General features: G+C 39.2%; 1 protein-coding gene across 2 annotated transcripts in view; it reads left to right on the plus strand.

Moving 5' to 3' along the window:
* The window catches only part of adcy8 (adenylate cyclase 8 (brain)), a 285,380-nt gene that overhangs the window by 250,191 nt on the left and 8,776 nt on the right, over nt 1–26,413 (plus strand). For both annotated transcript variants that reach the window (XM_021612605.2, XM_021612604.2), the window contains 3 exons: nt 2,881–3,053; nt 10,707–10,785; nt 23,295–23,453. In XM_021612605.2, the coding sequence (XP_021468280.2) occupies nt 2,881–3,053; nt 10,707–10,785; nt 23,295–23,453 (411 nt within the window). The remainder of the gene's footprint in view (nt 1–2,880; nt 3,054–10,706; nt 10,786–23,294; nt 23,454–26,413) is intronic.

Genomic DNA, 26,413 nt, shown 5'->3' on the forward strand with positions numbered 1-26,413 from the left:
CTTCACTGTGGGGATGGGGTTCTCGGGGTGATGCGAGGTGCTGGGTTTGCGCCAGACATTTTCCTTGATGGCCAAAAAGCTCAATTTTAGTCTTATCTGACCAGAGTACCTTCTTCCTTATGTTTGGGGAGTCTCCCACATGCCTTTTGGCGAACACCAAACGTGTTTGCTTATTTTTTTTTTTAATTAAGCAATGCCTTTTTTTCTGGCAACTCTGTTGTAAAGCCCAGCTCTGTGGAGTATGCGGTTTAAAGTTGTTCTATGGACAGATACTCCAATCTCCTCTGTGGAGCTTTGCAGCTCCTTCAGGGTTATCTTTGGTCTCTTTGTTGCCTCTCTGATTACTGTCCTCCTTGCCTGGTCCGTGAGTTTTGGTGGGCGGCCCTCTCTTGACAGGTTTGTTGTGGTGCTAAATTCTTTCCATTTTTTTAAAATGGATTTAATGGTGCTCCTTGGGATGTTCAAAGTTTCTGAATGTTTTCTATAACCCAACCCTGATCTGTATTTCTCCACAACTTTGTCCCTGACCTATTTGTAGAGCTCTTAGGTCTTCATGGTGATGCTTGCTTGGTGATGCCCCTTGCTTAGTGATGTTGCAGACTCTGGAGCCTTTCAGAACAGTGCCTTGCGAAAGTATTCGGCCCCCTTGAACTTTGCGACCTTTTGCCACATTTCAGGCTTCAAACATAAAGATATAAAACTGTATTTTTTTGTGAAGAATCAACAACAAGTGGGACACAATCATGAAGTGGAACGACATTTATTGGATATTTCAAACTTTTTTAACAAATCAAAAACTGAAAAATTGGGCGTGCAAAATTATTCAGCCCCCTTAAGTTAATACTTTGTAGCGCCACCTTTTGCTGCGATTACAGCTGTAAGTCGCTTGGGGTATGTCTCTATGAGTTTTGCACATCGAGAGACTGACATTTTTTCCCATTCCTCCTTGCAAAACAGCTCGAGCTCAGTGAGGTTGGATGGAGAGCATTTGTGAACAGCAGTTTTCAGTTCTTTCCACAGATTCTCGATTGGATTCAGGTCTGGACTTTGACTTGGCAATTCTAACACCTGGATATGTTTATTTTTGAACCATTCCATTGTAGATTTTGCTTTATGTTTTGGATCATTGTCTTGTTGGAAGACAAATCTCCGTCCCAGTCTCAGGTCTTTTGCAGACTCCATCAGGTTTTCTTCCAGAATGGTCCTGTATTTGGCTCCATCCATCTTCCCATCAATTTTAACCATCTTCCCTGTCCCTGCTGAAGAAAAGCAGGCCCAAACCATGATGCTGCCACCACCATGTTTGACAGTGGGGATGGTGTGTTCAGGGTTCAGAGCTGTGTTGCTTTTACGCCAAACATAACGTTTTGCATTGTTGCCAAAAAGTTAAATTTTGGTTTCATCTGACCAGAGCACCTTCTTCCACATGTTTGGTGTGTCTCCCAGGTGGCTTGTGGCAAACTTTAAACAACACTTTTTATGGATATCTTTAAGAAATGGCTTTCTTCTTGCCACTCTTCCATAAAGGCCAGATTTGTGCAATATACGACTGATTGTTGTCCTATGGACAGAGTCTCCCACCTCAGCTGTAGATCTCTGCAGTTCATCCAGAGTGATCATGGGCCTCTTGGCTGCATCTCTGATCAGTCTTCTCCTTGTATGAGCTGAAAGTTTAGAGGGACGGCCAGGTCTTGGTAGATTTGCAGTGGTCTGATACTCCTTCCATTTCAATATTATCGCTCGCACAGTGCTCCTTGGGATGTTTAAAGCTTGGGAAATCTTTTTGTATCCAAATCCGGCTTTAAACTTCTTCACAACAGTATCTCGGACCTGCCTGGTGTGTTCCTTGTTCTTCATGATGCTCTCTGCGCTTTTAACGGACCTCTGAGACTATCACAGTGCAGGTGCATTTATACGGAGACTTGATTACACACAGGTGGATTGTATTTATCATCATTAGTCATTTAGGTCAACATTGGATCATTCAGAGATCCTCACTGAACTTCTGGAGAGAGTTTGCTGCACTGAAAGTAAAGGGGCTGAATAATTTTGCACACCCAATTTTTCAGTTTTTGATTTGTTAAAAATGTTTGAAATATCCAATAAATGTCATTCCATTTCATGATTGTGTCCCACTTGTTGTTGATTCGTCACAAAAAAAATACAGTTTTATATCTTTATGTTTGAAGCCTGAAATGTGGCAAAAGGTCGCAAAGTTCAAGGGGGGCGAATACTTTCGCAAGGCACTATAAATGTTGCCAACAAAACAAGAAACTACCGTTTCTTTCGCAAGGCACTGTATACTGAGATCATGTGACAGATCATGTGACACTTTATTTAACTAATTATATGACTTCTGAAGGTAATTAGTTGCACAAGAACTTATTTGTTTTTTAAACAAGTCGTTTTTTTCATTTCACATCACCAATTTGGACTATTTTGTGTATGTTCATTACATGAAATCTAAATAAAAATCAATTTAAATTGCAGGTTGTAATGCAACAAAGTAGGGAAAAAGCCAAGGGGGATGAATACTTTTGCAACGCACTGTATATATCGTTTCATTATATATTTGTTTTAGTTACAAAAGTATTGCACTGGGCCTTTACTAGTCCTGCAAATGTTTTTTATCTCAGCACCCCAACCACCAAACATCTACCCGCGGCTATGGCTGTTTACAAACAATGGAGTAAAACGTGCTTATATTTTGGCCTTTGATGAGGTGCAGTACAACATCACAAACTAAGCTCATGTGGCATTTATAGTTATATTCTTCAAGAACGAATGGCTATATAAAATGTATTTAAAAGTCCAAAAATGTATGTACCAATTCCAGATTACCCCTGTAAGTGTTGTGTGTGTCAATGTTTTCCTCCACAGTATTTTGTGTTCACGGGGGTGCTCGCCATGGTGACGTGCGCGGTGTTCCTGCGACTGAACTCGGTCCTAAAGCTCGCTGTGCTCCTGGTCATGATTGCTATCTACTCCCTACTCACTGAAGCCTTCTACACCTCCCTGTTTTTACGCTACGACTATGTCCACCACAACACAGAGTGAGTGATGTAACATTACAGTGTATCTTAACACCAAAATGCCTTCAATTGTTTGCTCCCAAATATAAGCATTATCTACAATAATTTAGTCAATTAAGATGGTGCGTACCTTTCCCAATCATTTGGGAATTTGTTATACAGTACGTAGATGGATACACGACAAATGTCGTGGTACTTGGACTTATCTTGACATTAGACGGCTTTTGATGACCCCACAGGGAGCTAACCCCCCGTGTTTTAGCACAAGCTCGCTACCCTTTTCTCTCTGTTTCTTTGTCTTACATTGGCCATTGAAACCACTGTTAGTGACTTTCACTGTGGCTGTATTAACCACTCACACGGCTGCGAAGTGAGCGGAATTAGATTCCCATCTCAATGCCGCCTGTACTATTTCATCGCATGTTGGTCCGCTAACCCCACAATAGCTGTTTTAATGACAGGTTTCAAGCCTGACATCAAAGCAGACGTACAAATTCCTACATTTTGATCGTATCTATCACCCATTGTCAGATTAGTACATAACGCATCATCCATCCGATCCACATAATCACACATTCCTTCTTTCGGAACCTGTGTACAGTTACTAATTTTACTCACACTCGAAACAATATATTCCCACCTGTGGTTAAGAATCCCTCAATTTCGTAATTTGCTATCCCCGAGTCACATGCTTCGTGTACAGAGGACCAAGCCGACATTCGATATTCCTGTGCGAGTGTTGGCAACACGGCTCCTGGCAAAGCGAGTATTCAATATGATCGTAATCACCAGCATGAAACCCCAAAATTCAACCCTCTTTCCTCAGGAAACTGATACATCCCTCTTTTACTGGATCCGGTGCCTCTTTCATAATATTATGCATTTCGCTCATGCTCAGTGGCTGATGATGCTGAATTTTGATCCGTACTGGGGATATGCATCATCGGGAATAGGGTTATACTCCCATGGTACTATTTGTCCCGGATAAAATGTAACCGGGGTCGCGTGTGTTCGTACTGGGCGCACATTTCTATGATAACCTAGATCATGCTGATCCACTATCCAGTAAGGGACTACTATATCTGGACTCTTAATGCACATGTCCTCTGCCTCTCGCAACCCATACGGCTCTTTTTTTATTTTTAAGAGAGAGGTATAATGGTGGCTTCCAGATGTGACCTGTTGTCACCTTATAGCATGGGACGAACGGCGGAGGAGTGGCAATTGCATATACTCCTCCACATATTTTGATACTGTTGAAGCGCAACCCTGAGTTGTTTTATTTGTTTTTGTCTGTCCTCAAGGACTTCCTCTAATTCCTGGTTTAGGTTTTGACTCTTTTCTAGCGCAATAGCCAATTCCTGCTTTTATTAATTTAATATATGGGCATTCCCTTCAGATACGGCCAGTTTTTTATTCGACGCCTCTTTCTTGTCTACCGCCTGTACCATTTTACATCGAAAGTCTCCATTTTTCACTTTTTCCATCTTTATCCACTGCTGATAAATTGGCCAGCATCCCGGAGTCGCCTCTGCACTGTTGACGTTAAGACTGGTGTTTTGCGGTATTATTTAATGAAGCTGCCAGTTCAGGACTTGTAAGGCCTCTGTTTCTCGAAATAGACACTCTAATGTACTTGTCTTTTTGTTCAGTAGTGCACCGGGGCCTCTCACTCCTCTTTCTATTCTGGTTAGAGCCAGTTTGCGCTGTTCTGTGAAGAGAGTAGTACACAGTGTTGATGAGATCTTCAGTTTCTTGGCAATTTCTCGCATGGAATAGCTTTAATTTCTCAGAACAAGAATAGACTGACGAGTTTCAGAAAAGTCCTTTGTTTCTGGCCATTTTGAGACTGTATTCGAACCCACAAATGCTAGTTTAAAGAAGTCAATTTTTTTGTTTCTTTAATCAGCACAACAGTTTTCAGCTGTGCTAACATAATTGCAAAAGGGTTTGCTAATGATCAATTAGAATTTTAAAATGATAAACTTGGATTAGCTAACACAACGTGCCATTGGAACACAGGAGTGATGGTTGCTGATATTGGGTCTCTGTACGCCTATGTAGATATTCCATTCAAAGTCAGCCGTTTCCAGCTAAAATAGTCATTTACAACATCAACAGTTTCTATACTGTATTTCTGATCAATTTAATGTTATTTTAATGGACAATAAATGTGCCTTTTCTTTCAAAAACAAGGACATTTCTAAATGACCCCAAACTTTTGAGTGGTAGTGTATTAGGGCCTACAAAAGGGGGACCCTTGGGACGCATGCTGCCCGCAGGCTGCCAGTTGCCCAACCTTGCTTCTGGTGTCTCCACTCTACATCTGCTAGTTAGTGGAGTAACACACTCATACATCTTTTTATTTTCCAAGAGGCCATTTAGTCTGCGACAGCAGGCTAAAAGCTCCCTTCTAAATGACTCTGAGACATTGAGTTACAATCTTTTTCCACTTCCAAGTATTTGTCCGTAAAACACTGAAGCTCTACTATGGCATGGTGGCATCTCAGAAACTTTGAATATCTCAAAATAGAGGCCTTACATACAATATTTTGATCTTTGACTGTTGATGTGCTCCACGAACTCCTGTCACGAGCTCCGATCCCTCCTGCTCCTCAACCTGTTGTTTCGGCCTGTTGTTTCCAAAGTTTTTATTTGTTTTGATTTTATTTTGTTCATAAGTGTTTGTCAACACCCGCTGCCAACTAGCTAGGTTGCAATTGAGTCATATGTCCTTATCCGAATGGCCTGTGCTTCCTGGATCTTGCCTGCCAAAGATGTCGTCTCCACCTGCTTCTCCTCCTCCATCTTGTAGTGAAGTAGACGGAGAACAGCAAGAGGATTGTTTCAATCAGCGCTGGTCCCATGTCACAAGTCGTACAAACCAAAGGCAGTGGCATGCTGCTAAGCGAACTGGAGTGTCTGCAAGATGTTTGAAAGCAGATTGACATAAGAAAATTGAGTCTGCCATAGTTCATGTGGGATTCAACTACATTATGAAGGGCAGCTCAGAACAGCTGAAGATGGATTTACAAGAACTGATTGGGTCTCTGCTTGACACCAACAAATGCCCCATTATATCTGGCCTGTGACCTCCCTAAATTGTGGCATTCAACGTTTCAGCAGACCTTTTACCCTCCATAGCTGGCTACTAGACTATTGCAGCTCTGTGGGTGTAACATTTAATGGCAATTTTGATACCTTCTGGAAACAAAGCTCATATTATAAGGAGGATGGGATCCACCCAAATCATTTGGGTTCCTGGATCCTTTCACCACATTATAAGGCTGCGTTGAGACAATAACTTATCAATGACCCAAGCCCAGCTCAGTTAATCCCTTCCATTGTGTTGCTGAGTTGTCACAATGCTTCAGCAAATGTACATTATCCCAGGGGCGTTGGAAGATGCAATGTAAGTGACCTAATTTATGTACCTCTTACTTCCCTGAATGTCTCTGCTGATCCTATAGCTATTGTGTGCAGTAATCATGTGAACCAGAGTTATACTGTTAGCATTGAGGCGGTGTGCCCTAGTAGGATGTCCACTGTGTGCAGCTCACACTGCACTAACATAAATAACATGAGAATGTCTGCTACATTTCCCAGTAATGCAATGAAAATAATCAGGTATCCCAGAAAAGTGCTAAAAATAGCCCACGTTAACATACAGCTTAAGAAACAAGGTTTTTGAAATCAATAATTTGCTAGTAACAGATGACATTCATATTCTGACAATCTCTGAAATGCACTTAGATAATACCTTTGATGATACAGTGGTAGCAATACATAGTTATACCATCTACAGAAAAGACAGACATGCCAAAGGTGGAGGTGTTGCTGTTTATATTCAAAACCACATTCCTGTAAAGCTTATAGAGGATCTCATGTTAAATTCTGTTGAAGTAATATGGCTACAGATTCATCTGCCTCACCTAAAGCCCATTATTGTGGGAAACTGCTATAAACCAACAAGTACTAACAGTCGCTATCTGGATAGAATTTGCGAAATGCTTGATAATATATGTGAAAGCAACAGAAATGTATATTTTCTGGGTGATTTAAATATTGATTGGCTGTCCACTCAAGAAAAAGCTTCAAACTCTAACTTGTGCCTGCAACCTGGTTCAGGTTATCAGTCACCTACCATGGTAGTTACAAACAGCACAGGAATGAAATCATCAACATTTATTGGTCAGATCTTTACTAATGTTGCAGAAATTTGCTTTAAAGTAGTATCCAAACCCATCGGATGTAGTGATCACATTATAGTAGCCTTATCTAGGAAAACCAAAGTTCCAAAGGCTGGGCCTAATATAGTGTATGAGGTCATACAATAAGTTTTGTAGTGATTATTAAGTTGATGATGTAAAAAAATATTTGCTGGTCTGTAGTGTGTATTGAGGAGCAACCCGACACTGCACTTGACACATTTATGAAATTGCTTATTCCAGTTACTAATAAGCATGCACCCATTAAGAAAATGACTGAAAAACTGTTAAATCCCCATGGAATGATGAGGAATTTAACAATTGTATGGTCAAGAGGGATAAGACAAAAGGAATGGCAAGTCTGGCTGCAGAACCTATTGGCAAAAATACAGGAAATTCAGAAATCATGTGACTAAACTGAATAAAAAGAAGAATCTACACTATGAAACAAAGCATAAAGAATGATAGCAAAAACCTTTGGAGCACCTTAAATGACATTTTGGGTATAAAGGAAAACTCACCTTCATCATTCATTGAATCAGATGGCTCATTCATCACAAAACCGACTGATATTTTAAATTGCTTTAATTATATTTTCATTAGCAAGATTAGCAAACTTAGGCATGAAATGCTAGCAACAAACACTGACACTACATATCCAAGTATAACTGATAAAATTATTAAAGACAATCATTGTATTTTTAAATTCTGTAAAGTACTGTAAGTGTGGAAGATGTGAAACAATTATTGTTCTCTATCAACTATGACAAGCCACCGGGGTCTGACAACTTGGATGGAAAATTACTGAGGATAATAGTGGATGATATTGCCACTCCTAGTTGTCATATCTTCAATTTATGCTTACTAGAAAGTGTGTGCCCTCAGGCCTGGAGGGAAGCAAAAGTCATTCCTCTACCCAAGAATAGTAAAGCCCCCTTTACTGACTCAAATTGCTGACCAATCAGCCTTTTACCAACCCTTAGTAAACTTTTGGAAAAAAGGGTGTTTGACCAGATACAATGCTATTTTACTGTAAAGAAATGGACAACAGACTTTCAGCATACTTATAGGGAAGGACATTCAACAAGCACGGCACTTACACAAATTACTGATAATTGGCTAAGATAAATTGATGATAAAGAGATTGTGGGAGCTGTTTTGTTAGTCTTAAGTGCGGCCTTTGACATTATTGATCATAGTCTGGTGATGGAAAAACATATGTGTCATGGCTTTACACCCCCTGCTATATTGTGGATAAAGAGTTGCATGTCTAACAGAACATAGACGGTGTTCTTTAACTTCTTATGGTATAGGGGACTGTTGCGTGCCACTTGGGGAAAAAAACAGGGAAAATGCAGCGCGGCAAATTTAAAAAATTATATAAAATCAAACTTTCAATTAAAGCTACACTCGTTGTGAATCCAGCCAACATGTCAGATTTTAAAAAGACTTTTCGGCGAAAGCATAAGAAGCTATTATCTGATGACAGCACAATGTCAACAAAGAGAGTAGCATATTTCAACCCTGCAGGCGCTACACAAAACGCTGAAATAAAATATAAAGCATGCATTACCTTTAACGAGCTTATTTTGTTGGCACTCCAATATGTCCCATAAACAACACAATTGGTCCTTTTGTTCAATTAATTCTGTCCATATATATCCAAATGTCCATTTATTTGACGCGTTTGATCCAGAAAAAAACAGCTTCCAAAAAACACAACATCACTACAAAATATTTCAAAAGTTGCCTATAAACTTTGCCAAAATATTTCAAACTACTTTTGTAATACAACTTTAGGTATTTTTAAACGTTAATAATTGATCAAATTGTAGACGGTGCAATCTGTTTTCAATACAGGAAGTAAACAAACCATGCTCCTGTTTACGTCTTGTGCAACTCTCAATAGTGTAACGTTGTTCCTGGATGTGCTTCTTCTTCATTGCACAAATTAATAACCTCAACCAAATTCCAAAGACTGGTGACATCCAGTGGAAGTGGTAGGAACTGAACACAGGTTTCTAAGAAATATCCCATGGCAATGACAATTCAGGGAACAGACAGAGGCAAAAAAAAAAAATACCTGAACAGTTAGTCCTCTGGGTTTTGCCTGCTACATATGTTATACTCACATACATGATTCAAACAGTTTTAGAAACTTCAGAGTGTTTTCTATTCACATCTACTAATAATATACCTATTGTATATTCCTGGCATGAGTAGCAGGAAGTTGAAATTGGGCACGCTATTTATCCAAAAGTGAAAATGCTGCCCCCTATAGAGATTAACTGAAGCCTCTCCAACATAATCCAGGTAGAATCAGGATTTCCCCAGGGCAGCTGTCTAGGCCCCTTACTTTTTCAATCTTTGCTAATGACCCGTCACTGGCCTTGAGTAAATCCAGTGTGTCGATGTATGCAGATGACTCAACACTATACACTTCAGCAACTACAGTTATTGAAATCAATGCAACATTTAACAAAGAGCTGCAGTTAGTTTCAGAATGGGTGACTAGGAATAAGTTAGTCCTAAATATTTGTGTATTGTGTTTGGGACAAATCATTCACTAAACCCAAAACCTCAACTAAATCTTGTAATAAATATTGTGGAAATTGAGAAAGTTGAGGTGACTAAGCTCCTTGGAGTTACCCTGGAGTCTAAAATGTCATGGTCATAACATGTTGATACAATAGTAGCTACGATGGGGAAGTAAGTTTAGCAGGTTCTACAGGTTCTGGTTTTGTGAAAGGTGGACCTCGGAAAATTACAATTGGCTAAGAACAGGGCAATATGGCTAGCCATTAAATGTACACAAAGTGGAAGAGAGATTGACTTCATCACTACTTGTTTTTGTAAGAAGTGTTTACATGCTGAATGCACCGAGGTGTCTGTTTTAAACTACTGTCACACAGCTCGGACACCCATGCATACCCCACAAGACATGCCACCAAAGGTCTCTTCACAATCCCCAAGTCACGAACAGACTATGTGAGGCGCACAGTACTACAAAGAGCCATGGCTACATGGAGCTCTATTCCACATCAGGTAACTGATGCAAGCAGTAGCATGAGATTAATAAACTGATAGAAATACACCTTATGGAACAGCAGGGACTGTGAATAGACACACACACAGGCACAGACACACGTACACATAAGAGAAGCACTCTAAACACACAAACACATGGATGTTGTACTGTAAATATGTGATAGTGGAGTAGTGGCCTGAGTGAACACACTAAATGTACAGGCGCGTTGTAGGGAAGCGCACTGTACTTGGCTTTAACTTGAGCCGACATCCGCATAGTGTTTACTGTGACTGCGATTCCCTGTGAACGTTGGGAACATTACCTACTCTTTTGCTATTTTACAATACGTCTTGGATTGCATTCTGGCTACTCTACTTGAACTATTCTGTAACTTTTTTTCCTAAGTAGAATTATTTTGAAAACGTATTGTTTCCACAGAAACTTCCTTGGGACTAAAGAGACCTCGTTGCTTCTGATGGCTATGTTCCTCCTTGCTGTATTTTACCACGGGCAGCAGGTAAGATGATTTTTGCATATTCACTAATGTAATTATTAAGTTATTAGCTAATCCTATTATAAAGACACATTAGCTGTTATGGGTTTTCAACAGAACCAATTATGCACTATGGGTGTGATAGATGTGAAAAAGTGCTTCCTGGTATATACAGAGTCAGCAGCTGATGAGGAGGACACATTTCTTTTGAGCTCAATCTACTGAATAGCATCCTTTGATCTCTTTGATCACTTGGTCTGCGCTGGTCAGAGACAGATGGGAGATGAGAATAATTCAACGTCCTTTGTACTGTCGCCATATGAAATTGAAAAAAAGAAATGCCCCCATTTGAAGATCTTCAATGTCATTGAGACACTCTTGTCAATGGCTTTCTTTGATTTTAGCGCTTTGTCGGTTTGTTGAGTCAAAAGCGTCTGTTACGTTTTTAGATGCATGGATAAGGCAGAGAGACTAAGTCGTGGGTTCGGAATTGATGCTTTACAGGACAGCTTCTACCTGAAAAACTGGAAGGATTCACATGTAAAGTTATACATATGATCGGTATAGTCTGTGTGCCAAATGAAAAGGAATCTTTGATAATAAAAATAATCACAGTATTTAAAAAAATTATATACTGTATGTGGTTGTATATTTTTATAGAAATAAATCAAATTACCTTTTGTCAAATTCTAGATAAATTCTAGATAAATCAATATGGACAGAATGTAGTCAGATGTACCAGCTTCGTTACTCCACTATAATTAAGGTAGCTGGATATTTATACACAGACCACAGACCAGGGCTTAATAAACCGTTTGACAAAGCCCCTCCTAATAAACTCTTATTAAAAGTTGATTTGTGGAATTTCTTTCCTTCTTATTGCGTTTTAGCCAATAATTTGTGTTGTGAGGAAGATAGCCCTATTTGGTAAAAGACCAAGTCCATATTATGGCAAGAACAGCTCAATTAAGCAAAGACAAACAACAGTCCATCGTTACTTTAAGACATGAAGGTCAGTCAATCCGGAACATTTTAAGAATGTTGAATGTTTCTTCAAGTGCAGTTGCAAAAACCATCAAGCGCTATGATGAAACTGGCTCTCATGAGGACCGTCACAGGAAAGGAAGACCCAGAGTTAACTCTGCTGCAGAGGATAAGTTCATTAGAGTTAACTGAACCTCAGATTGTAGCCCAACTAAATGGTTCACAGAGTTCAAGTAACAGACATATCTCAACATCAACTGTTCAGAGGAGAATCCGGCCTTCATGGTCTATTTGCTGCAAAGAAATCACTACTAAAGGACACCAATAATAATAAGAGACTTGCTTGGGCCAAGAGACACAAGCAATGGACATTAGACCGGTGGAAATCTGTCCTTTTGATCTGATGAGTCCAAATTATACATTTTTGGTGACACTGTCAGTAATTTATTTAGAATTCAAGGCACACTTAACCAACTTGGCTACCACAGCATTCTGCAGCGATACCCCATCCCACCTGGTTTGCGCTTAGTGGGACTATCATTTGTTTTTCAACAGGACAATGACCCAAAACACACCTCCAGGCTGTGTAAGGGCTATTTGACCAAGAAGTAGAGTGATGGAGTGCTGCATCAGATGACCTGGCCTCCACAATCACCCGAGCTCATCCCAATTGAGATGGTTTGGGATGATTTGGAACACAGAGTAAAGGAAAAGCAACCAACAAATGCTCAGCATATGTGGGAACTCCTTCAAGACTGTTGGAAAAGCATTCCAGTTGAAGCTGGTTGAGATAATGCCAAGAGTGTGCAAAGCTGTCCTCAAGGCAAAGGATGGCTACTTTGAAGAATCCAAAATCTAAAATATATTCCGATTTTTTTTGTACACATTTTTGTTTACAACACGATTCTATGTGTGCTATTTCATAGTTTTGATGCCTTCCTTATTATTCTACAATGTAAAAAATAAAGAAAAACCCTCAAATTAGTAGGTGTGTCCAAACTTTTGACTGGCACTGTATATGTTTACATTACTTATTTTATTGATTTCCCACCATTTTGTCAGAAGACAACCATTTTATAAAGTATGAAAATGTTTTCTTTCCAAAAAAAGTGTGTAATCATATCCTCATATTTGTATATGTTTTATGATACTTTTATTGTGTACTAGATCATATGGGTTGAAAATAGTTTTCTTCTCAGACAAACAATTCCAGGTGAAAGCCAAAGGTCATAGCTTTCTAAGGGGGTGGCGGACACACAACTGCATTAATAAAATATTTCCTTCTTGCTATATTGATGACTAACGCCATAGTGAAACATTGCAAAACGTTTGTCAGCTCAACTGTTAAATTAGAATTTTAGAATAGAGGAGAGGCGCTGTGATACAAGGTGTTTTTTTAATCTTTTTTTTATGTTAAACTTCTCTTTTGGCCTTGAGTAACCTCTGATGGCAGAGCATTACACGATGACATGGCTCTATAAAGTACGTAACTGAGCGACGCATTAAATCTGTTTTTAGTTTGGGTACCGTGAAGAAACACCTCAACCCTCAACCAATGAAAGACAGGCATGCATGTTGTTCATGTTAGTTCTGTGTAAGGGAAAGGTGTGCTGCTTTGTTTTCAGCCAGCTGCAGCTTTTCTAGGTCTTTCTTTGCTGCACCTGATCATATTACAGTATGACAGTAAGTAAGATGGGACAAGATCAAACCTGAACAACTAGTACAGTTGATCTTTGTCAAAAATTGCAGAAAATCTTTTTACAACAGACATACCCCTCCCCATCTTCACAACAACTTTGTCAACATTACTTGACCATGATAACTGGCCATCCAATGTTACTCCTAGGAGTTCAGCTTCTCCAACTTGTTCAAGGGTCACTCACTTTATTCACAACTCTAGTTGAGGTGTAGGTCTAAGAGAATGCTTTGTTCCAAGTACATTGCTTTTGGTTTTAGATGTATTTAAGACCCGTTTATTGTTAATTACCCATTCTGATAGTAACTCCTTGCTAAGAGTCTGTGATCTCACTGGCTGTAGTTGCCTATGTGTAAAGTGTGTAATCATCAGCATCATTTTAGGTTCATGTAAGACAAGTGGCAAATTACTTGTAAAAATAGAGAAGAGTAACGGCCCAAAGAAACTGCCCTGAGGGATACAGCACTGTGACAAAGCCTCTAGACAGCTCAGCGTTGTTGCTCTGTATAATGTGGAAGGGCATCTTTGCACCTCGAGCTGCCACTTGCTGCATTGCAGGAGGTACTTCTCCTCTCATTGCCATCAAATCATAAGCACCTGTGTGAATTATAATATGTTTGGCCCCATTTCATTTGTTGCTTGACAGACTTTTCATGGCACTTGCTGTTTCGGCACTATAGCTGTCTGACTAACATGCCAGGGAATAGCAATTTCTCATAAAATGAAGGCCATAGAGTGCTCTGCCTGTGTGCTGCTGTTGTGGGATGTAGTGTCTGGAGTGATGTTCTTTGGGTGGAGTGGGGTGGAGACCACAGGTGGCCTTTTGTTGTATTCCTGCCATGGCATCTGCTGGCGCTGGTGCTCTGGGGCTGTGATGTGAGGATGTTGGGGAGGTGCTGGTGTGGGAGGATGAGTTGTTCTGGGTCTGGTTACTGACCTCTTGTGTGAGTTCCTGAGGTTCACTTTGAGAAGAAGTTTTACTGCTGATGAGGGGATGTGAGGGTTGTAGTAGGTTCCAGTTGTTCTCTTAGAGTGTGGATGATGGTGTCTCTGTATTGTAGCAATTCTGTGACTGCTGACAACTTCCTTTGTAGCTCCTCCCTGATGTCAGCTACCTCTCTCCTCATGATGCTCTCGACCATTGCCAGTTTCTCTCTCAGCTCTTCCTTATCCTGCCTCCGAACTGTCGCCCCATTATTAATCTCATTCACCTCTACTTCCAAAGGCTTGGGACAGATGGGATAGGTTGTATCTCTCCATGTCTGCTAGGTTGACTTAGTTAGATATGAGGGTGGGGGGACTTTTAGAATTAACTGATTTCCTATCAGGTCTGTCAACTGATTGAAGTGTATCAGAGTGCCATTCTCTTTCAATGTGTCTGCTAGCTCTTTCAGTGATGGAAACTCATGTATATAGAGGACAAGTTCAGCTTCTAGGCCTTGAATCATTACGGTGCCATTGTTGTAGGTCTCAATGGTGCAGAGTCAAGATGTCGACCATTCCTCTCTTTCTAACATGCCCAGTGCCTACATGAGGCAGAATACTGCAGTGTGCTCAGTGTAGAAGAGCGGGTCAGAGATTGCATTATTTTCTCCAATTAGGGTATGATCAGCAAACAATGTATCTGGATTTTCCCTCAGCAGCTTTTTATTTTATTGTATTTATGAAATGTGTTTAGGGTGTAGATCAGCTTTAATATTGAAGATAGATTGTGGCTTCTATCAATGTAATTATCTGCACATTTTCAATCCCCTATATATATATATATATGTGTGTGTGTGTGTGTGTGTGTGTGTGTGTATGTGTGTGTGTGTGTGTGTGTGTGTGTGTGTGTGTGTGTGTATATATATATATATACACACACACACACACACACACATACATATATATATATATATATATATATATATATATATACACACATATATATGTATGTATACAGTGCCTTGCGAAAGTATTCGGCCCCCTTGAACTTTGCGACCTTTTGCCACATTTCAGGCTTCAAACATAAAGAAATAAAACTGTATTTTTTTGTGAAGAATCAACAACAATCATGAAGTGGAACGAGATTTATTGGATATTTCAAACTTTTTTAACAAATCAAAAACTGAAAAATTGGGCGTGCAAAATTATTCAGCCCCCTTAAGTTAATACTTTGTAGCGCCACCTTTTGCTGCGATTACAGCTGTAAGTCGCTTGGGGTATGTCTCTATCAGTTTTGCACATCGAGAGACTGAAATGTTTTCCCATTCCTCCTTGCAAAACAGCTCGAGCTCAGTGAGGTTGGATGGAGAGCATTTGTGAACAGCAGTTTTCAGTTCTTTCCACAGATTCTCGATTGGATTCAGGTCTGGACTTTGACTTGGCCATTCTAACACCTGGATATGTTTATTTTTGAACCATTCCATTGTAGATTTTGCTTTATGTTTTGGATCATTGTCTTGTTGGAAGACAAATCTCCGTCCCAGTCTCAGGTCTTTTGCAGACTCCATCAGGTTTTCTTCCAGAATGGTCCTGTATTTGGCTCCGTCCATCTTCCCATCAATTTTAACCATCTTCCCTGTCCCTGCTGAAGAAAAGCAGGCCCAAACCATGATGCTGCCACCGCCATGTTTGACAGTGGGGATGGTGTGTTCAGCTGTGTTGCTTTTACGCCAAACATAACGTTTTGCATTGTTGCCAAAAAGTTCAATTTTGGTTTCATCTGACCAGAGCACCTTCTTCCACATGTTTGGTGTGTCTCCCAGGTGGCTTGTGGCAAACTTTAAACGACACTTTTTATGGACATCTTTAAGAAATGGCTTTCTTCTTGCCACTCTTCCATAAAGGCCAGATTTGTGCAATATACGACTGATTGTTGTCCTATGGACAGAGTCTCCCACCTCAGCTGTAGATCTCTGCAGTTCATCCAGAGTGATCATGGGCCTCTTGGCTGCATCTCTGATCAGTCTTCTCCTTGTATGAGCTGAAAGTTTAGAGGGACGGCCAGGTCTTGGTAGATTTGCAGTGGTCTGATACTCCTTCAATTTCAATATTATCGCTTGCACAGTGCTCCTTGGGATGTTTAAAGCTTGGGAAATCTTTTTGTATCCAAATCCGGCTTTAAACTTCTTCACAACAGTATCTCGGACCTGCCTGGTGTGTTCCTTGTTCTTCATGATGCTCTCTGCACTTTTAACGGACCTCTGAGACTATCACAGTGCAGGTGCATTTATACGGAGACTTGATTACACACAGGTGGATTGTATTTATCATCATTAGTCATTTAGGTCAACATTGGATCATTCAGAGATCCTCACTTAACTTCTGGAGAGAGTTTGCTGCACTGAAAGTAAAGGGGCTGAATAATTTTGCACGCCCAATTTTTCAGTTTTTGATTTGTTAAAAAAGTTTGAAATATCCAATAAATGTCGTTCCACTTCATGATTGTGTCACACTTGTTGTTGATTCTTCACAAAAAAATACAGTTTTATATCTTTATGTTTGAAGCCTGAAATGTGGCAAAAGGTCGCAAAGTTCAAGGGTGCCGAATACTTTCGCAAGGCACTATAAATGTTGCCAACAAAACAAGAAACGACTGTGAAGCTTAACAGGGCTATAGTGCCACTAACAAAGATAACTACCCACTCTGAAAGGAGGGAAAAAGGGCTATCTAAGTATGATTCCCAATCAGAGACAACGATAGACAGCTGTCCCTGATTGAGAACCATACCCTGCCAAAACATAGAAACACAAATCATAGAAATAAAGGACATAGAATGACCACCCAAATTACACCCTGACCAAACCAAATAGAGACATAAAAAGGCTCTCTAAGGTCAGGGCGTGACACAATTGGTTGGGCGCCCGTAAAACTGCTGCCATTTCTTCCTGCGCCAACAAAATTATAACAACTCTTTTATAAAATAAAATCAGTATTTTCCTTCATATCTTAGTAGGTATGGGTTCTGTTCTAGTTTTGTCGTCGTCTTTTATCATTTTCTTCACCAACGGTCCTAATGTAAAAGTCCATCCTTTTCTCAACGTCTCTCTCCCTCTTTTTTTCCATAAGGCCTCCCGTTAACCAGGTCCACTCTCCCATTGGCTACAGCTTAACAAGCGACCCTATTGGTCAAAACCTAAACTTAAAAGTAAACCAAACTATTCACATTAAATAAATATTTATTCAAAAAGAAGTGCATTAACATTACAATTTTGGAGCAATTCAATCACCTTTTAAATATAATACCAATTAATTATAACAAATAAACTCTGATTGGTTTTAACGAGAATAAACTCAATACCTAGTTCAAACAAGGGTATTACACTAGAATTAGAAAATTAGGGTGCAGAAATGTTATGCTCTTAGTGTAACCATTATTTAACTAGGCAAGTCAGTTAAGAACAAATTCTTCTTTACAAGGACAGCCTACTCCTTCCTCCCTGTCGGGGAATTGAACCCCGGTCTCCCACGTGCCCGCACGACACGGCATTCTTTAGCTAAATATCAAATCAAATTTATTTATATAGCCCTTCGTACATCAGCTGATATCTCAAAGTGCTGTACAGAAACCCAGCCTAAAACCCCAAACAGCATGCAATGCAGGTGTAGAAGCACGGTACTGTAGAAGCACTGTACTGCCAACAGTCACGTTGTACAGCTCCATATTATCCATACCATCCTAACAGAAACCCAAAGGGTTTTTCAATTTTCTTGGAATAGAAACACCATAATATTAATCTGATTAATTAAGCAAGTACCAGTCAAAATTTTGGACACACCTACTCATTCCAGGATTTTTCTTTATTTTTACCATTTTCTACATTGTAGAATAATATTGAGGACATCACAACTATGAAATAACATATATGGAATCAGTTAAGAACAAATTCTTATTTACTTTGACAGCGTACTCCTTTTTCCCCTTCGGGGAATCGAACCCCTGTCCCCTGTGCGCCTGCGTTCTCTAGTATAGACATGTTCTGCTCTCCTTTAAGTAAGGAATTAGGCACTTTCCATGCTTACTACAGTATGTATTGTTGGCTATGTTTACTTTATCAGACTGCACAGTGTCCTAATAAACAAATGCAGGTGGCTTATATATTCAAAAGCCTTTAAATGCTTTATTATCCAAATGTAAAAGCATATACTGTACAGTACTGTATTTCTTCATCAGCATATTTATGCTTTCGTTAATAAAATAACGATAAAATACTATTTCAATATACAGATGTTGTATACAAATCTAACTTTCTTTAAATCACACATGTGATTTAAAGAAAGCCAACGTGTCAGATTTTAAAAAGGCTTTTCGGCGAAAGCATCAGAAGCTGTTATCTGATGATAGCCCAATAGTTAACAAAGAGGGTAGCATATTTCAACCCTGCAGGCGCTACACAAAGTGCATAAATAAAATATAAAACATGCATTACCTTTGACGAGCTTCTTTTGTTGGCACTCCAATATGTCCCATAAACATCACAATTGGTCCTTTTGTTCGATTAATTCCATCCATATATATCCAATTGTCCATTTATTTGACGCGTTTGATCCAGAAAAAAACATCTTCCAAAAAATGCAACGTCACTACAAAATATTTAAAAAGTTGCCTATAAACTTTGCCAAAATATTTCAAACTACTTTTGTAATACAACTTTAGGTATTTTTAAAACTTTAATAATCGATCAAATTGTAGACGGGTCTATCTGTGTTCAATACAGGAAGATGACAAACCATGCTACTTTTCACGTCTTGCACAACTCTCAACAGTGTTACCCAGTTCCTAGATGGCCTACTTCTTCATTGCACAAATGAATAACCTCAACCAAATTCCAAAGACTGGTGACATCCAGTGGAAGCGGTAGGAACTGAAAACAGGTTCCTAAGAAATATAATTTGCCAATGAGTACTCTGTGAACAGACAGAGACCAACATAAAAATAATTCTGAACGGTTAGTCCTCTGGGTTTTGCCTGCTACATAAGTTCTGTTATACTCACAGACATGATTCAAACAGTTTTGGAAACTTCAGAGTATTTCCTATCCAAATCTACTAAAAATATGCATATATTATATTCCTGGCATGAGTAGCAGGAAGTTAAAATTGGGCACGCTATTTATCCAAAAGTGAAAATACCTTAACTTCTTGGATATAGGGGGCGCTATTTTAATTTTTGGATGAAAAACGTTCCCGTTTTAAACTAGATATTTTGTCACGAAAAGATGCTCGACTATGCATATAATTGACTGCTTTGGAAAGAAAACACTCTGACGTTTCCAAAACTGCAAAGATATTGTCTGTGAGTGCCACAGAACTGATGTTACAGAAAAAACCCAGATAAAAATCCAATCAGGAAGTGCCGCATTTTTTTAAACCGCCTCATGGCAATGACTCCTTATATGGCTGTGGAGGAGCTAGGAGTCAGTTTACGTTCTCCACGTTTTCCCCAAGGTGTCTGCCGTATTGTGACGTATTTGTAGGCATATCATTGGAAGATTGACCATAAGAGACTACATCTACCAGGTGGTCGCTTGGTGTTCTCCATCGCAATTATTGCGTAATCTCCAGCTGCAGTATTTTTCCGTTTGCTTCTGATGAGAAACCAACTGCCATGAATGATTTATCATCGAATAGATATGTGAAAAATACCTTGAGGATTGATTCTAAACAACGTTTGCCATGTTTCTGTCGATATTATGGAGCTAATTTGGAAAAAAGTTTGGCATTGTAGTGACTGCATTTTCGGGTTTTTTTCTTAGCCAAACGTGATGAACAAAACTGAGCTATTTCTCCTACACAAATAATCTTTTTGGAAAAAATAACATTTGCTATCTAACTGAGAGTCTCGTCATTGAAAACATCCGAAGTTCTTCAAAGGTAAATTATTTTATTTGAATGCTTTCCTTGTTTTTGTGAAAATGTTGCCTGCTGAATGCTAGGCTTAATGCTATGCTAGGCTATCAATACTCTTACACAAATGCTTGTGTAGCTTTGGTTGAAAAGCATATTTTGAAAATCTGAGATGTCAGTGTTGTTAACAAAAGGCTAAGCTTGTGTTTCAATATATTATTTCATTTCATTTGCGATTTTCATGAATAGGAAGCGTTGTGTTATGGTAATGAGCTTGAGGCTATGATTACGCTCCCGGATACGGGATTGCTCCACGCTAGAGGTTAAGAAGTTTACCTCTCTATAGCGTCCCACCTGGCCAACATCCAGTGAGATTGCAGAGCGCCAAATTCAAATACAGAAATCCTCATCATAATAATTCAGAAAAGATACAACTATTTTACATAGGTTTAAAGATTCACTTCTTGTGAATCCAACCACGGTGTCAGATTTCAAAAATGCTTTATGGCGAAAGCATACCTTACAATTATTTGAAAACATAGCCCAGCAGAAAAATCATTACAAACTGTGACCAGCCAAGTACAAGAGTTACACAAGTCAGAAATAGAGAGAAAATTAATCACTTACCTTTGATGATCTTCATATGGTTGCACTCAGAAGACATTCATTTATTCAATTAATGTTCCTTTTGTTTGATAAAGTGTCTTTATATCCAAAAACCTCAGTTTGGTTCGCACGTTTTTTTCTTCAGTAATCTTCAGTAATCCACAAACGCAGTCACAACAGGCAGACAAAACAATCCAAATAGTATCCATAAAGTTGGTAGAAACATTTCAAACGATGTTCATAATCAATCCTCAGGTTGTTTTTAGCCTAAATAATCGATAATATTTCAAACGGACAATAACGTTGTCGATATAAAAGGTCAACAAGAAAGGCACTCTCTCGGTCGCACACATGAAAAAGCTCTGTGACACCGCACGGTCCACTCATTCAGACTGCTCTTACTCCCTCATCTTTCAGAATACAAGCCTGAAACAATTTCTAAAGACTGTTGACATCTAGTGGAAGGCATAGGAACTACAATTTGAGTCATAAGTCAATGTAATGGCATTGAATAGAAAACTACAAAAATTAACAAATCCTACTTCCTGAATGGATTTTTCTCTGGTTTTCGCCTGCCGAATCAGTTATGTTATACTCACAGACTCTATTTTAACAGTTTTGGAAACGTTAGTGTTTTCTATCCAAATCTACCAATTATATGCATACCCTATCTTCTGGGCCTGAGTAGAAGGCAGTTTAATTTGGGCATGCTTTTCATACAAAATTCCAAATGCTGCCCCCTATCCCAGAGAAGTTTATGAAGGAAAACAATTTAGAATCCTCCAATCCTCTTATGCTGTAGCCTTCTCCCGACCATCACGTTGTACAGCTCCATATTTTCCAACACTGAGGGTTTCATTTTTTTGTTTTTCTCAGAATAGAAACACCATAATATTCATCAAATGTATTCAGCCAAATTTCTTAAAATCAATCCCATGTACTATGTTATTACATAAAAGGTTTTAAATTCTCTAGTAAGGCCAATATGGGAGACTATCAAGTACTTCTCAAAGATGCCCTCTGGTTGTCAAACTAGCACTAACTTGCATTAACGTAAAACATTTCTGACAATTAAATACGTGCCATAGAATGCTGCAGCAGCCCGCAAGGTTTTTTCTGCAGTATGACGCAACCTTTAAAGGAGGAACCACTGTACCAACAACCCATCTTGACCACCAATGTCTGTTTGATGTCACAAAGCTGTCCAGTACTTTAAAAATATCCTCTCCTGTTGTTCTGGTTTCCAGTGGTTAGCAGAAGAGGATTTCTTCCTTATTTGATCCCCCATAAACGTAATGGACATTATACCAGGAGCTGTGCCACTCCCGCCACGTCTGTTGACTCATCCAGCTGTAATGGATAGAATTCACTGGCTTGTATGCGAAGCAGTAATTGTTTCAAAACATCTCCTGCTATGTCCCTGATGCTACCTAAGACAGGGATTTTTTACTAGGATTAAATGTCAGGAATTGTGAAAAACTGAGTTAATGTATTTGGCTAAGGTGTATGTAAACTTCCACTGTAATTTCTTGGGTCACCCCAAAATGTTTATTTTCATTTTACCTGAATCGTTCTTTTTGTATCCACTTTACCATAACCTCACATAAATGTCTGCACACACAAATTAATAGTGATTCCTCATTATATATTGTCCAATTTTCTGGCTTCTGTGATATGCTGTATTCTTGAGGCATAACACAGTTCTATTGTATGGCATGATCACATGAAATTCTAACTATCCTGACCTTAACCCTAACCCCACAAACCAAGTTTTCCCTACTAAATGGTGACAGAATGAGGAGACATTCTGTTTCTATTCAATGCAATTCAGTTCAGTGGTGGTCCTGTGTGGCTCAGTTGGTAGAGCAACAATGGTGTCACGCTCGGTATGAGAGACGGACCAAGGCTCAGCGTGATTAAAGTTCCACATCTTTTACTAAAGAGAATCTTCCAAACAAAACAATAAACAAACAACGAAACGTGACATCGGTGGTGCTACATGCACATACACAAAACAATATCCCACAACCCAGGTGGGAACAATGGAGAACTTAAGTATGATCCCCAATTAGAGACAACGACAATCAGCGGCCTCTAATTGGGAACCATACAACAAAACAATCATAGAAATAGGAAAACTAGAACACCCCCCTAGTCACACCCTGACCTACAACACCATAGAGAACTCCGAGGGCTCTCTGTGGTCAGGGCGTGACAAATGGACTGTTATGGATCGTGAGCTCGTATCCCGCTGGGGCCACCCACATGAAAATGCATGCACACATTACTGTAAGTCGCTTTGGATAAAAGCGTCTGCTAAATATTATTGATGAAGATGCAGAATAATTTGTGATTTTATCTGAACTTTCCTTAACATTGTACCTGTTGTGGCACTGATATTTATTTTTTCCCCCATAGCTGGAATACACTGCCCGGCTGGATTTCCTCTGGCGTGTCCAGGCCAAGGAGGAGATCAACGAGATGAAGGAGCTCCGGGAACACAACGAGAACATGCTCCGGAATATTCTGCCAAGTCACGTTGCCCGCCATTTCCTGGAGAAGGATCGGGATAATGAGGTCAGCTGGAATTATTCCTACCTTATTTTTGTCTGATAGACTGTTCGGGATATGTTCAACTTAATAATGTACCGTATTTATGGTATTTTTAATAACTAATGACTTGTGTGGTCCTGTTTAGCTCAGTTGGTAGAGCATGGTGTTTGCAATGCTAGGGTTGTTGGTTCATTTCTTGATGGGGCCACTCATATGAAAATATATGCAGAGCATTGCTGTAAATTGCTTTTGAAATATTATTTCAGTATTGGGGTCATACACAACCCAGTTTCATTTGTTTTACCTCTACTTGAACCAAACTCAAGTTACGTTACATTTGTGATTTGGAGCATGAAGAGGAGTTTTCACTTCTTTACTCAACCAAAATGACACTATTGACATATTTACCTATCAAGAGCTGTCGTCAAATATTCATCACAATTGGTTCCATAAACCTCAATGTATGCTAAGTACATATGCCCATTGAGAGCCGTAATTGATTTTCCGACAAACTTCAGACCGAAACGCAGAAAAGGGTGGCGGTGGTCTGAACTGTCAGCCTTCAGGATGCTTTCACGAAGTGCAGAGAGAGTAGATTCAGTCAGCCTGAAATCTTTATAAAACAAGACACACTTTTATTCATGTTTCCTTCTTTTAATTTCATGGTAGTAACATGTTAGTTGGTGGGAGATAACCCATTATTCCACACATCCCCATATATGAGTCAGGGACTCAGTGTTGAAGGCTTCCGAATGTGAAAGGAAAGTTTTGAAGAAGATACGTTTTTATTTATTTACAGGGTTTACCTCTGAATTCACTCTTGAATTTTAACCTTAAAACACATACAAAAAATACATATAAACACATACAACCTGGTCTTAGAGCGTTTAATATAATTCTGTATGTAAATCTGTGACACTCCATTTAATATGATATTCTATGTTTCATATGGTTACATAAGATGGTTACTTAAGGCAAAAACGAAAGAAGGGCGATTGGCATTTCAGCTATTTAGCACATTTTCAACTGCTTACTACTTTTTAGCTACTTTGCAGATACTTAGCATGCTAGATAACCTTAACCTTAAACCTTTTAGCTAACCCTTCCCCTTTAACCTAACCCCTAGCCTAGTTAAAGTTATCGAGCTAGCTAACGTTACCGACCTAGCCACCTAGCTAGAATTCTTAACGTATCATACATTTAGCAAATTCGTAACATATTGTTTGTTTTCCAGATTTGTAACATATTGTATGTTTTGTAAATTTGTAACATATAATAAAATGTAGTGTCTCGGATTTACATACAGAATCATACAACATGCTCTGAGACCCGGTTTGTAGTCAAAGAAGCAGTGGAAATTTGAACATGAAAATATTGGTTTGGCAAACTCAATCAAAAAAGCTAATCGAAACCTCTACAACACACAAAGGTTATAACATTCTGGATATGGCAATATATAGATAACATTTGGTTATGATCAGTTTGTATAGGCTACTTCCCACAGTCAAATTCAGCATGGGTCAACAACAGGGATCATCAACTAGATTCAGCCGCGGGCTGATTTTTTTCTTGAGCGGATGGTTGGGGGGCCGGAACAGAATAAAAAATGATTTGTAGACTGCAAGTTAACTGCAAGAATCCCACACAGATATATATAATATTTGTCTAAAACATAATCATTTAAAACCTTGCTTAAATTTATATACGATCACATCTCTCGATTATGCGTGGAAATACTTGGGAACAGATTTCCAAAATTAAAATAAATTGGAGCTGATTTCCTGGTGATTTTACAGTATTTTATGTCCAACAATGAACATTTTAAATAAAAAAATAAACAAATGACGGAGTTTTTTGCTCTGAATACTTTGGTTGGGGGGCCAAATAAAATCACCCACGGGTGGCAGTTGACGAACCCTGGTCTACAATATTGCTACATTGTTAAAGTATTGGGACACAGCCAAAGCACCGTTCTGTTACCAAGCTTCTCCGGTTAAGATATATTACAGTATTACAGTCTGACATCAAACATTAACAACAAGACACGTCGCCGTATATCTGCCTCAAAACAGATCTTAGCCACTGCTTCCAACCACAGTTAAATCTTCTTTACCAGTTTGCTTTATTTTAACGGATGGCCTAATTTCAATGTTTAGTGGCTGATGAGCACTGAGACGTTTTATCTCTACTTTTTCTTCATAACGCACATTTTTAAAATGATAAGATAATCAACATGATTTGTGTTTCATGGTATCTTTTCAGCTACTGTAAGTTGACACACATCAGTCCAATCAAAGTTACCGGAGAAAATATGTTGATTTATCTGTGACCAATGACCTTGAGCCTTCTTGGACTGGCACTGCCAAGGGCCACCCAAGCGGGCAGAAGCTGCCTGGTCCTCAGTCAGCTTTCCCAGTAGGTGCTGCTGTGTTGTTAGTGACATCACCCTTAAGCAAATCACACGAAAACAGAGAAGATCAACAACGCCAACGGTCTGTGGTTTCTCTGGCTGCCCAGAAGGCATGGAGGGAGGCTGAAACAGCTGCATTCTGAAGCTGCCTTACTCAAAGACAATTTACCGAAACAATAATATTATATGGGGAGTTGAGTATGCTTCTTTATTATCAGAATTCAATGATTTTGTGTACATTATTTGCTAACTGGTATGATATAATATTGTGCTGCGAGTGAATGTCAGAATTATATGCAAAACAGAGGCATTTGCTGGATAGTGGTTGCTCTGAATGATGTGTTGCCACTGCAAAGAAGACACAATTATGTCCCAGGCGTGAAGTTTCCCCTAGATGCAAATCTACAAACCAGGGAGTCACGAATGGAACGCAATGGGTTGTTTTTATGGAGGATTGATTGATTGATAGAGAGAGAAACTATGTATCAATTAATCAGTTCAAGTCAAAAACATTTTTGGGGGTATCAGACAAATAAAATACAAATAGTTAAGTTTAATTTAGAGCAAAATGGTA

The sequence above is a fragment of the Oncorhynchus mykiss genome, chromosome 8 (assembly GCF_013265735.2).
Source record: "Oncorhynchus mykiss isolate Arlee chromosome 8, USDA_OmykA_1.1, whole genome shotgun sequence".
Lineage (NCBI taxonomy): Eukaryota > Metazoa > Chordata > Actinopteri > Salmoniformes > Salmonidae > Oncorhynchus > Oncorhynchus mykiss.